This window comes from Pinus tabuliformis, chromosome 4_2, assembly GCF_031772625.1.
Source record: "Pinus tabuliformis cultivar Carrire ecotype Pingquan chromosome 4_2, CPIR1, whole genome shotgun sequence".
NCBI lineage: Eukaryota > Viridiplantae > Streptophyta > Pinopsida > Pinales > Pinaceae > Pinus > Pinus tabuliformis.
Window position 1 is genome coordinate 440,375,135 of NC_142304.1, and position 13,410 is coordinate 440,388,544.

The following is a 13,410-nucleotide window of genomic DNA, read 5'->3' on the forward strand; positions in this document are numbered from 1 at the left end:
TGCCGAGATTATCATCATGAAGATTAGGTCTCTGTGATAAGCCTTCTTATCAATGTGATGATCATCCTCTATTAGGACAATGTTTATATAGCTCCTTCCTTGACAGCGAAGAGCCCTCATTCATGACTGCGTTAGGAGGCTTCTTCATTAAGCAGCGTTAGGGCTATATTAGGGCAGCGTTAGAAGCCTATCTTCATAACTGTGTTAGGCCTTCATCTCCATGCCAGCGTTAGGAGCTAGGGCATCTTCTTTAGGGCTGCGTAGATCCTTCTTTCCCATGACAGCATCTAGGGCATCTCCTCTTAGGGCAGCGTATCATCTTAAGATCTCTCCTCCCACCAAAACCCAAAGACAAGTGGAGAGGAAGAGATCACAAGAGGTGTGTTCCAAATGACTTGCAAGCCACCTCCTTTTATACTAAAATGTTGACAAGTAGGGGCAATTTGATTGTTGGCCAACCTTGACGAATTGTCCCATAACACAAATAAATCCATATCTCCATGAATACATGTCGGAATCGGATGATCTTTAGATCAATCCTACACCTCTCAACGAGAGGAATCCAAAAAAAAAATCAATTTCTGTGAATAAGTAGACCCACATGGAGTTTGGCCCTAGTTGCCAATTTTAACAATTACCCCTAGGAGATTCCATTCACATTACATGGCCCATACATTGAGAGATGTTATATTAGAGACAAAATTCCACAATTTTAAGCAGTAAATGCATGTAGCAATTAGCCCTAGAAAAAGCGAAATCTCAATCCAATGTATATGACAAAGTAAAACAAAAATAATATTAAAAGCGTGTACTTACATGTAACAGAATATATCCAACCATCCACAATTGACAAAAGAGAAGCTCCAAGATAAAATAGACCAATATCCACACATCAAAATTTCATCCATAAAGCTCCAATTCATCCTCTATAAAAAATGCAACATTCTCAAGAGCGAGAAAAGATCCAACCGAAAGTGATGATGAGCAAATGAACTCATCTCACTTGAATTTAGCGTTGCGAACATCGCGATCGAGATTAAATAGGCGAGGGTCCGAAATCGGAAAAAATCGGAAAATTGGGAAAAATATCGGCAAATACAAAAATATTCTTTTTTTTTTCAAATTTTTTTAATATCTAAAACATCTACAACATAAAATAAATGCATTGACACATAAATATGATAAAAGAACTAATATATAAGATATGTAATATCATTTCTAGTGCTACATCACACATAACAGTGAATCCTGTCCTGAATACTAAGTCTTGAGTCCCAACTCAGCCTCAAAATATCAACAAAAAATATAGTAATGCATCTCATATCATGAGTCATAATGTCATATACATTTAAATGAACAAAATAACTAATACTATCGATTTCCTCTGCCCCTCTTGCGAGAAAACGCAATAGCTTTCCCTCTAGATGTAGATGCGGTGGAGTTGGCAGTGGACTCGATTGTGCTCTCGAAGCTTAAGAACTAAGAGCTATAGGAGGTAGACCACATCCTCTATTGGTGACAGGGGTAGCCTGGGTAGGTGGTGTCACGTCCTCTTGTTGCTCCTCCTCCTCCTCCTCTACCCTCTCCACTACCTCCTGCTCTAACCAATCAGCGGCCAACTCCATGAGAGGTCTCTCAGCCTCAACCCTCCATGCACCAGTAGTGTCAATCCCATCCAATGAGATGACCTCCACATTAGGTGTCCTCTCAAGTTGCCTCACCCACAATCGAAGATTGTAGTAGAAGTAAACCATGTCATTAAGTAGTTGGGACTCCAACATGTACAAGGGTCATAAATTAATAAAAAAAATCATAAAAAGATATTATTTAATGAATTCAAAAAATTGATCAGAAATTTGGAATATTTTAAGTTTTAACCTGTTGCACTTCTTGGTGTGTATTTTTTCAAATACACTCCAGTTGTGCTTGCATCCTGAGGAGCTACATGTTTCGCTAAACACTCGAATGGCAAGCCTTCGGAGATTGGGTACTCTGCCACCATAGCTTCTCCACCATGCATTTGCAACAAATAAGATAAACATAAGAATAAAAAAATGAAATTTGAAAGTTGAAGCAAAGTATGAAGTTATGAACTTGAAGAGACAATGAAATTTAAAAAACTAAAACATACATGACATTTTAGTCTTCCTATCAACCACAGTGATGTCAAAGCTAAATGTGCCACCTACCATCCTGTATATCTCCATTTCTTTGGAGATTTCTACACATTTTGCTGGAGATGGCACCATCCTTTAAACACAAGTGAAGAATCCATCCATGACCTCAGCATCAAATAAGAAACCACAGGAGTAAGCAAATGTGGGGTTCATGTAGATTCCTACAGCATGAATGGGACGATGGAGTGTATTGTTCCATCACTCATCAATCACTTCCCATAGAAGTTGTTGTTTATGAAACCCCTCATCCCCCTTATCATCATAGTAGGTCTGAATGGACCCTTTAGCCCTATCCATGGCCTCATACAAGTAGCTCATTGCGGGCTTGTCTCCATCAACGAATTGAAGAACCTTTACCAAAGGTTCAATAATGTTGCACACCTCCTACACTCTCGCCCAGAAGCTTTCCAACTATGAAACTAACCTGCATATGGCCTCTCCCTTTGGTTTGCGGCTAAATGCCAAAGCACGCCACTAATCTAAAAGAAGCATTCTCTTCACAATCCCACATAGAATTCAAGAGGGATTGAAGAGATATGAAACTGGTGGCAACGGTGTAATCACAGGGCACACCAACTCCTTGTTGTTGGTGAATGTTCTCATTAAATGAAGCACAGATACATGATTATATATAAATTTTGTAATGTTTTTTTATGACTCAACAATATCCTTGACAAAATGAATTTTTCTTATGTCCTCCAACATCAAATCAATGTAATGTGCAGTACAAGGTGTCCAAAATAAGGTAGGATGTCTTTCCATAAACATCTTGCCAACATCAACATAATTTGCAGCATTGTTCGTTATGACTTGGACAACATGTTTTGGACCCACCTCCAGAATGAACACATCCAACAAATCACATAATAATCGTGCATCTTTGATATGTGCATATGCATCAACAGATTTCATAAACATTGTCCCCTTGGGACAATTAACCAAGAAATTTATAAGGCTTCTACCCTTTTGATCGGTTCAACCATCTAACATCACAGTGCATCTTGTGTTCCCATGATGCCCTAAACTCCTCAAATATCTTGGTGCAGTCAACTTTTTCATTTTGAAGAATGCACTCTCTAAAGTCATCATAAGAAGGGACTTTGTACCCTGGGCCAACAACAGAAATAGCATCAACCGCAGGCTGGAAAAATGGATTGTTCCTTACAACGCTGAAAGGAATATCACTCCAAAGAAGAAACTTGCCCAACAATTGTCAGCTTCTCCTTTCTCCCTTTCTTTAATAATTGAAGAGATAGATGGCTGTGAACCAGGGGTGGTTCTAGGCACAAAAATGATGAGGCAGCTACAAGGTTGGTTGTAGATACTGATGTTGAAGTAGAACCAGTACCACTCTCATGTTCACCCCCCAATCTGACACTCTACTCCCAGTCCTTGCGAGTTAACTTTTCAGGGCTGACTTGGACAATTTGGTTTGCTATATTTCTTCCAATGATCTGAGGGCTCTTCGGATAATTTATGGATTTGTATTTGAGCAAGGCCCTACCTCATGTCCAAGAATTTTTGCAAAGTGATACTTCAATCTGTATACCCTCCTGTCACATGATGCCCACATAACTTACAAGTCAAGTTTGATATGTCAAACCCTCCATCAGGTTCACCAAATTCCCACAGAGAGTCCAATTTCATTGGTATGTTTGTAACTTTGTTGAACTCTTGAATTTTAATGTAAGATGAAGTTTGAAGTTTTCCTAAGGCACAAGAAGAATTGCAACTTAAATTTTAAAAAAAAATTATAAAACAAAAAAATTACATACATATTAAATTTTTGACCCAAAAAAAAAAAACTCAACTCAATGCAACAATAATGGAAAAAATACACATTCAAACCCAGGCAAAAATGATGGGAAAAAACTAAGGGACATGAAAAAATTAAACTAATAAATATAGTAATCAAGTTTTTGCATTTTTGACCAAAATAAACCCTCTCCACTATATACAACAAAGATGAAAAAAAAACACAATCAAATCCAATCAAAAATCATTGAAAATAAATGGGTGATAGAAACCCAAGGAAAAACAAGAAAAAAACAAAAAAATGGTTAAATTTTATGCCCATACCTAAAAACCACGCTTTGTTGAAGAAACTTGGTCCAAACTTGAATTTTTCTTGCTTGAGAGGCTAAATTCCTGCACTTTTCTCCTCTCTTACCCTTGTAGACGATTTCTCCTCCTCTTTAGCTCTCACTCTTGCCCTTTGTCTGAAAAAATGAGAAAAAAACCACAAAATCTCATTTGTAAGTCGTCGTTTTCGTCGGCCACGATTTTTTTGATCGGATCGCGATTTTTTCACGATTTTTTGAAAATAAAAAAATCACCGAAAAAATCGCAATGTTCGCAACACTGGTATTTATACACAAATTAAGAGTTAGAATTAGCCTCATTGGCCTACATAAGCCCCAAAAATAAAATAATGTTCTAATAATTCAACTTTTGGTGACAATCCCACCAAACTAGCTCATAAATGAAAGAATAAGCCTCTCAAGAGGTCAAATAATAATCCATGCATGTCATAGGGCCCTCTAAGAGGCCTAATGAGGTCCGTGGGTGCCACAATGAAGAGTAGGACCCTCAAAAGCAGTGGACAAGGGTTTGGCCCTTTGTAATAACCTATGGTGATCCAAATGAGATGAGGGGGCAAACAAGTGTGCTCATGGGTCTCCAAACAAATCAAAGATGCTTGTAGATCGCCTGCAAGGGCTAAGATAATGGTGTAGGTGATGCCACATTATCATGCAAGTCTTGGATCATCTACCAAGTGTATGGTGCAAATCTGGGGCCAGCTGGGCATGATGGATCATGTGCATCTTCCTCGTTCAGTGAATAAACCACGAGCAAACTCTGAATGGTTATGGGGATCCATGGAGTGTTGTTTATTGCTATGGAAGCCCATGGCTCTCAATGCACACCCTACATGTGCCAATGTAACCCTCTGGAGGATTAGGACCCCATATAGGGAGACCAAACCCAAGATGGAGACCATTTACAATCCTGCATAAGATCCAATGCATCCCCTAGCCTTCCAATACAACAAGTCATTAGAGAAATCAAGTAAATGAGCTAAATAATCATGGACCACAGGTGGGGATTTCATAATGGTTTGGCCTTCCATAATGGGCTTCGGGATGTGCGAATATCTCATAACCTCCAAATGGGGTTAACCAATAATCTTATTATGTGGTTTCTACTTCTAAAGAGGATAGTATAGTCAAGGTACATCCTTCAAAAGGTGGTGGCATGTGACAGATAGACGAATGAGGTAGGGGATGAGAAGGGGCATCCCTCGGTCACATGTTGGGGTACAAGGGTAGCTAATAAGAGGGAAGCCCACACTTGAGTTTATAATTTATAGGACGGAACAATTGTGGTACATGAGGTGCCCCAGCCTTGATTTTTCCACCCTTCTTTATATGCCTTTTGCCTTTTTATGATTTTCTTTGATTAATGGCTTGAGGCTCAAGGAGTAAGACTATGATGTATAAGATATAGCAGTGAATACCCCCTTTTAAGGTAGGGTGGTTCATTGCCCACCAGGGGTTGGGACAAGCATGGGTTCCTATATGATGAAGGAGGTTCATAGAACCTATAGGAACCAGGGTGATAATCATGATGATAGGATAGAGCTCATGTATTGATTTTTGCCCACGTGCTAAATGTGTTTGTCCTGGCCATCTTAGGCATTTTGTGGTACATTTTCTTGTTGAATGTGGCCAAATATGTTTTTATCTCTCTTTAGCTGCATCAACCTCTGGGCTTCATTCCAGGCCATGACCTAAGGTGTGGGCAAGGGTAAGGGGCAAGCTAGCCCTATGTGGACCCAGTGGGAAAAATGATGAATGGGGTAATAATGAGTGGAAAGAGGGTAATATAAGCAGATAAGGGAGTAAGACCACACAACCAAAATCAAGGTTTCCCATGAAATACCATCCCTAGAGCCAAATGGTCAGTAAAAGAGATCCCACAGGACTAGAATCCAAGGTTGATACCCAAAAGGGGCCTAAGGGACAAAAGCACAGACCTATCCCATTCTTTCCATCAAACCCCCCATTAATCCATGCCCAGAAGTGTCCATGATAAGAAAACTACAATACTCAATTTCCAAATGACAAGGCATACCTTTAGGTTCGAGAGGCCCACCTTCAAACATACGATCATGGCAGATGGTTGAGGGACCACATGGCTGGCTCAAGAGGCGGAGAAATGGCACAATGAGCTAGCTGGTTACTGCAAGGGGTTGTTGGCTGCCAGCTAAGGACCATCTTGGAGAAAAAAATTCTCCTAGGGATATCACCTACAAAATGATGGGTAACAGAGCCCAGCTTCAAAATAGTTAAAGGTAAGGTTGCATTTAGATTAGCTATTTAACTAAAAATAACCAAGATCTTTGCATCACACATAGGTCACAGGTTTGCATATCATTCAGGTTAGTCAATCATCTTAAGCAGCAGGTGTCCATTCGATCATTTGGTTCCAATTTATTATAAGCAAGAATTTGTGACTCCATTAAGGCACTGGTCTCATACTTCAAAATTTAATCCAACTTATAATCTTGCTCAAATTTAACCAATTGGCTAGGCCAATCATCCGTATCTCCCAAACAAGTTGGTTTCCAACTTGTTTTCCTTCATCTCATTCTATAGGGACTACCCCCCATAGCCTGTTGTTGGGAGACAGCGAAAACGAAGTGGGCGGGGATCAGAGTGACAGCCCCCGTCTTGAGCGTTGTCGCGGTGCCTATACAAGCCGGGCGACAACAGGGTGAATTTAATATGGAAATAATAAAATACAATTATCAAAGTAAAGAACAATATAGCCCTAAGAAAATTTAGCATGTTGTCCATGAGGTTAAGGAACACAGTGCATTATTTTCTCCAATACCCAAAGAAATAAAAAATTAAAAAATTAAACAAAAAAAAAATTAAAAATTCTAAAGAAAAGTACTTTAAATAGAATTAATTAGCCATTTTTTAAATTTTCCTACGTCTAACGTAGGGAAATCGCTTAATTAATCATAATTAATTGAAATAAATTGATTTTCCTCTAGAGACTTCTAAAAAAGGTCATTTGATGGGGTCAAGATGATCTTGGCCATGGATTGAGATTAGATCATGGTCATTGATTGCTCAACGAGAGATCATAAGAGGAAATTGATGGGCACTTGGAGAACAAATCATAGACACATATTTGCAGTAACAGTAAGGGTGTAGTGATAGCGTAGAGGGCACCAGCAGCGAGGTTGTAGCATGAAAATTGAGGAGAGAATTTCTGGGGAAATTCTTCACGAAGATTCCAGTTATTTTGAGAGAAGGAAAGAGGTTGAATTATTCTGCAGAGAGGACGCATTAGCCAATGTGAGTTGCAGGGGCAACAAATTGATTTCCAGTTGCCGCAAACAAAGGAAGTGTGAGTTGCTCTAGCAATTTGTTGGAGGCAGAGTATATTACTATAACAGTTTTTTGGGGGCAATGCGAGTTCCAAAAGTGGTTGTGCATATTTCCAATTTTTCCAGTGCGTGTCGCTGGAAGGAGGTGCGAATTACACAGAGGAGAGTTGAGTTTGTTGCAAAGGTTCGATTTAGCCAATAGAAGTGGAGTAAAAATATTGTCGGAGCTTTTGCCAGTGGGAGGCAAACAGTCTATGTAATTCTCAATTGTTGAAGATTATTATTAATAATATAAACCCTCAATTTTGCCAGTGGGAGGCAAACAATCTATGTAATTCTCAATTGTTGAAGATTATTATTAATAATATAAACCCTAATCTCCCCGGATGCGGGTGATCGCTAGCCATGTGACACACAAGGCTCGTCCAAAGGGCATGTGTCCGCCCGGACGAGCCAAGCATGACAGAAGGACACGCATACATTCTACCACCCTTCAGCATTTAAGGAGGGGAATTAAGAAGGTTGACAGAGAAGTCCTGTCGACCATCAAGGCGATTCTTGAGAAGCGCATCATGGCGCTTCATAACAGCCTTCTCCCAGACATTCTTACGCCATTTCTCGCTGCAACTGTTTCGTTCTCGCCGGAGTTGACGGAGGTTCTGAACTTTGATTGTGAATGTGAGTGTGATGCTGCGGAGGAGTGGGGCAATTGGCAAGCTCACAAGCAAGCCAATTGCGCCTCTGAGAATTTGGTAACGCCTCTCTGTATGCGCCTTTCGTTAGCTCCTGCTCTGGCTTCGTTAGAAGGTGAGGGCACTCGGAGCTTCAGCTCGTATCCGCGTCCATTGTTAAGTCCTGTTCTGGCTTCGTTAGAAAGTGTGGAGGCTCAGAGTCTCAGCCCTCAATCAAACATTAAGAAAGAGGGTCAAGGCTCTGCTGCCACTGCTCTCGGCAATTGGGAAACTCAAACCTGGTCTGGCAGCATTTCTAGGCCGACTCCGCTGTTTCACTGTGGAATTAAGCGCTCTGCTCATAAGACCAGCATGCAGCGTACTAGGGGAAGAGGCAGCGGCGGCAGGGGTGGGTATAGTGGCAGAGCCCCCTCGACTTCCTCCTCAATTGAGGAATCCTCTGAATGCAGAAGGCCGAGGGGAAGGCCCCCGGGCAGAGGCAGAATGGGGAACAGCCTGCGCGCATGGATTGTGGGCACACGGAACACCCAATGGTGCGTTACCGCCTCCCCTGCACCTTAGCTAATTCCACTTTCTTTGTGACTGTCTCTGTTGAGCATTGTAGCAATCCATGGGAAGATGAGGATGACATCCCTCGGGCCAACCCTCCGCGTGTTCCTGGGATTGTTCCCATGGTGGATATGGAATTCCCTGCTGTTGAGATGATGCGGCCCTTACATGACCCGGGAGCGAGCCTGAGAGAGCCTGTTGGTGACTCAGGCGCTGGCCCAAGCGACCGTGGAGCGCGCAACCTTGGCAAAGCTATCCTTCAGCCTCCACGCTGCAAGGCAGAAGATGAGCCGCAGACCACTGACGAAGATTGACATGCCCAGCTCGCACTCCAGGTTCTACAGCAAGAATTTTTCTCAGTCAGCTTCCTATGCGGTTATATATGAGTCTGTCACTCTGTCTCTATGTAATGGTGTCGGTTTTATGTTATCTCTGTTCTGTGTCGATGTTCTGCAAGTGTATATGTCCATGTGTCAGCTGCATGAATGTGGCTCTAAGTCTTTATCCATGTGTCCTCTGTCCATGTGTCCTATGCAATTCTGGCAAGAATTCTCAAGTGTCTACTGTCTGTCCACGGACAAATTTTACAGGGCCGCGGCCCCGTTGTAATTTTCACAATGTAACTCTGCTCTTGCTGTAATATAATAGTTTAGTATTACTTAGAAAAAAAAATATAAACCCTCATCTACAGAATTGGTTTTCCCCACACAGGGATTTTTCCAGGGAAATTTGTCCAAAAATATCAGTGTTCATTATTTGTGTGTGTGTGCAATATTTTCTCAGTTCCTGTGGTTTATTTATTTTACGTGAAGTTGCAGTAGTGTTTTATTTAGTATTTGTCATATACAAATTGCACAAGACAAATAATCAAATTGATAGGAGAATAATAACCAATTAACTACAACAGTATTAAAATTTCATACAATCTTGTCCTAAAACAGGGCCAAATATTACCTCAAAAGGGAGGGTCGTAGTAGGACACATGATTTTAATTTTTAAGTTAATTTAAATTATGATTTTGACCTCCTTTAAGAGGCAGAAATAAATATGAGGGTCGTAACTTTTGGGGTGAGATGTTGGTGCAAAACCATTCATTTGGGGCATCAATCTTCAAACATCAATATCTCTCCAACCAAGAGGACCCACAAGGCGTGCCACCTATCAAACAAAATGGTATGACAAGGGCTACCAATCTAGAGGGTCCTTGCATCCAAATTCACTTATTTGAGCACACAAATCATCAAACAAATGTTGGCCCACTCAACCTTTAACATCAATGACAATTTCTTCCAACAGTGATATCCTTCATACGTGGTAATAAGTTAAATATCATTCCCATCTCTGCCAACAAAGACATTCAACAATCATGAAGCAGTTTATGACAGAAAAAAGATATATTTTATCTTTGCTTCTTTGCTCAAAACTCTATGGATTTGGCTTCAAACCTTCTTGTTACCTTTTCAGTTCCCTTATGCTGTGTAGCAAGCCTCACAGGAGCTGCTTGTAAAGGATGCCAATTTTCATACATGTTAGAAGCAATTCTTATCTATAATGTATCAAAGGATAGTTGTAGGTGCACTTTGAAGACTGATAAATGGTTCCCAAAGAATGTTAATAGGTAGTGCAAACTCAAAGAAATCCTCCCATAGATAGACAGCAATTTAGAATGGAGAGATAATGAAGACATCCAAACGTCAAAGGCATTTATATACGGTAGAAATTGTAGTAGAGGTGTCAAGCAAGTTGCACCAACAATTACATTAGTAGGAGTCCAATATCAAAGTCTCCTATTTAAAAGGGAGGTGTCATTGTCATTCATGATTCAGGTGAGAAGGAAGGATCCCGAAACTACAGATAAGGGAAGTAGAATGTACTATATTGGAAGTATGAACACCGTTCCCTCAGTTGACTATCGAGTGGAAATTCCAATAGAGATGTTCACATTGTGCAACAGACCTCGTCGACGGTTGACACCTATGACTAGCTTCCAATTTTGTCTTAAAGTCCGTATCTATGCACTCTAAAGTAATATTAAACACTTTATGTATCAAGGAGTACAAACAGTGTGGTACAGTGTATGAACTGTAGTTGTACATGTTAAAAGTCCTGTACGGTATAATCACATACTTTGTCTTTTATCTCAACTGTGTTAAACTTGTATTCCTCGGAAATAGAAATATTATTGTCTTGATAAATAAAAGCATGACAACAATGCCAATAAGAGATAAACATCGATGTGGAACTGAAGTCCCTATCAGAGTACCGTCGTCTGCTGTTTCAAACTAATGCTTTTCTTATGTGTTGAATTATGATGCTACAAATTGTCCTCATTCTTGCTGATTCTCTGTTAGATATTTGTTTTTTGGATATACAGTTGCAGAATTGTGGACAATAATTCAATGTAAAAGGCTAGCCCTGCTTAACTTACAGTTTTATGCTCTTGCAGATGATTTCCAAGAAATCAAAACAGCAATTGTATGTACTTCACAAGAAAAGTCCCAAAATTCTTTACTGGAGACACCGATTCCTACTCATGGAGTTATTGGCGCCATTTGCCGGACACCTCAACTACAATTGTTTCTTTATATGGTTGCCATTAGATGTCCTTGCGATATTTTAGCCCATACATGCGAGGAATCTGAAAAAAGGTTAAAAAGTCGATAGGTAGAAAGTTAACTACCTATTTATGTTCAGTACGGTCCAGCAAATAAGATATCTTGGTGTGAAATTGAAACTCTAAACGTCCGTGACCAAAAGCTAAGACAGACATCGAATTTCTGAAATTCTAAGTAATAAATGACATGATCCCGAAAGATAGGCCTACTGCGCCGCCAATGTGATATCCTATGCACAATATTATTTTTTAAAAGAATGGAACATTACTGTAAAAGAATGCAGCTGCCAATATTTGCCACTGTTCCAAATGATTGACTAATGAAAGACACAGTTTCGAAATCTTGTAAATAATTGCTCTTCCATGTGCTCTGTAGAATGGAGGTCTTCCAAAGCTACTTCCGTCTGGCTTTGTTTTTCTATTTTTGAAATTCGAGTTAAGAAAGGTTAAATTATAAATTGAGGTGAGAAAAAGGTCAGATTCTCACTTCTTTTCCAGGACACATGTACATAAATAGTAACCTTTGCAGTAGGCAAGTAGCTTTACTTCTGTTTTAAAATACTTCTTCACATCCGGAAAAGTGAACTTGAAAATCAAGAATAGGATTTCGAAGCGGTAGAGTTAAGACAAAAGAACCTGTACAAAGGCTACCATGGCAATAAGGCCATCAATAACGGCCAGGACAACATTAATGACGAACATTACAGGCAAAAGGCAGTGACTCGAGATCATCTCGCCGAACTTCAGCCTCAGCTTCATTTCCCCCCAGCAATTTACTGAAGCGCAGGCCCCGTGGTTCCCCTTCAATATCGAAGGAAGCCTCCGACTGATAAATGAAAATGCCAGCGCCATTGCTACTGAAGAAACAGATCTGCATCACCTCATTTCAGCGTCCATAGTCGTAAGCCCCCTGTAGAAACCAGAGATTGCTCGGTGAGGAATGTTGTAGGCCATTCGAAACTTTGAAAGAAAACTTAACATGAAGAAATTAGAATTCATTAATTATTTGCAGCGTAGACCGACCGACCTAGATACACGAAAAGTGCGACGCGGAGCATTTTCGACAGAGCTGGGGATTGCCATTCACTCGTCGTCAGCACTGGCTATGTACTACGATCTTTAACCGAAGAAAGATTTTCAGATGGAGGCAAAATAAATATTTACTGCAGATAGATATTTAGATGCGGTAAATATGAAGTTTTGGTACCCTACTCGCTTCTTCGCTAGGAAACACCGACCGAGCTCTGGGCGGTTGATAAAAAGATCTCGGTTACTGTGTTTGTTTATTTAGGTAAACATCAATTTCGCGATAATGTAATAAATGTTGTATAAGTTTAGATTATCGTTGGTTTGATTTTTTTATTTTAAAATTTTAAAAATTAAAGATGTTTATTTATATATTAAGTTTGTAAATTTTATTATATTTTTTTCCTAATTGATAGGATAGGTTAAGGAATATTATTATCTATTACTTGTCATATTTGTAAGCCCTAGTTAATTTAAAAGATTTATAAAGATAAAATTTTCATTCTTATTAAATGTTTTCGTTATTAAAATAATATGGACAGATGTCACTTCAATTTAAAGAATATCGACAAAACTAAATATCAGAATTGATAATTTTTAATTCTATCATATATTATTAAATAATGTTTGTTTGAAAATAAAATTAAATACTATTTTTAAATTTTAAATTTAAGTGGGCGACAATTTTTGTTAGAATATGGTGAATTTTTTTTAATTTCGAAAATAAAAATATTTAATTATTTTTAAATAATAAAAATAAATTTAACATTCTAAAATTTTGAAATTTAACTTAGTCAAAATAACACAAAAAATAAATAAATAAATAATTCTGTTCACCTATTTAAACTACATTTTTTAAAATTATAATATTATTTTATTAAATATTTATTTTTTAAATTTACCTTTACTAAAAAATGTTAACTTCACACTGATTTAGACTCCAAGCGGCCT

The 13,410-nt window shown here is 39.1% G+C and overlaps 1 protein-coding gene across 6 annotated transcripts in view; it reads right to left on the reverse strand.

Moving 5' to 3' along the window:
* The window catches only part of LOC149169851 (tobamovirus multiplication protein 1-like), a 380,857-nt gene extending 368,179 nt beyond the window's left edge, over positions 1–12,678 (reverse strand). For 3 of the 6 annotated variants that reach the window (XM_089428833.1, XM_089428834.1, XM_089428837.1), the window contains exons 1-2: positions 12,461–12,677; positions 12,070–12,343 (exon numbers count right to left, since the gene is read on the reverse strand). In XM_089428833.1, the coding sequence (XP_089284959.1) occupies positions 12,070–12,285 (216 nt within the window). In that variant the 5' untranslated portion in view covers positions 12,286–12,343; positions 12,461–12,677. Of the gene's footprint in view, positions 1–12,069; positions 12,344–12,460 lie in introns of all 6 variants that reach the window. The other 3 variants (XM_089428835.1, XM_089428832.1, XM_089428836.1) reach the window with 3 other exon arrangements.
* Positions 12,679–13,410: the final 732 nt, after the last annotated feature.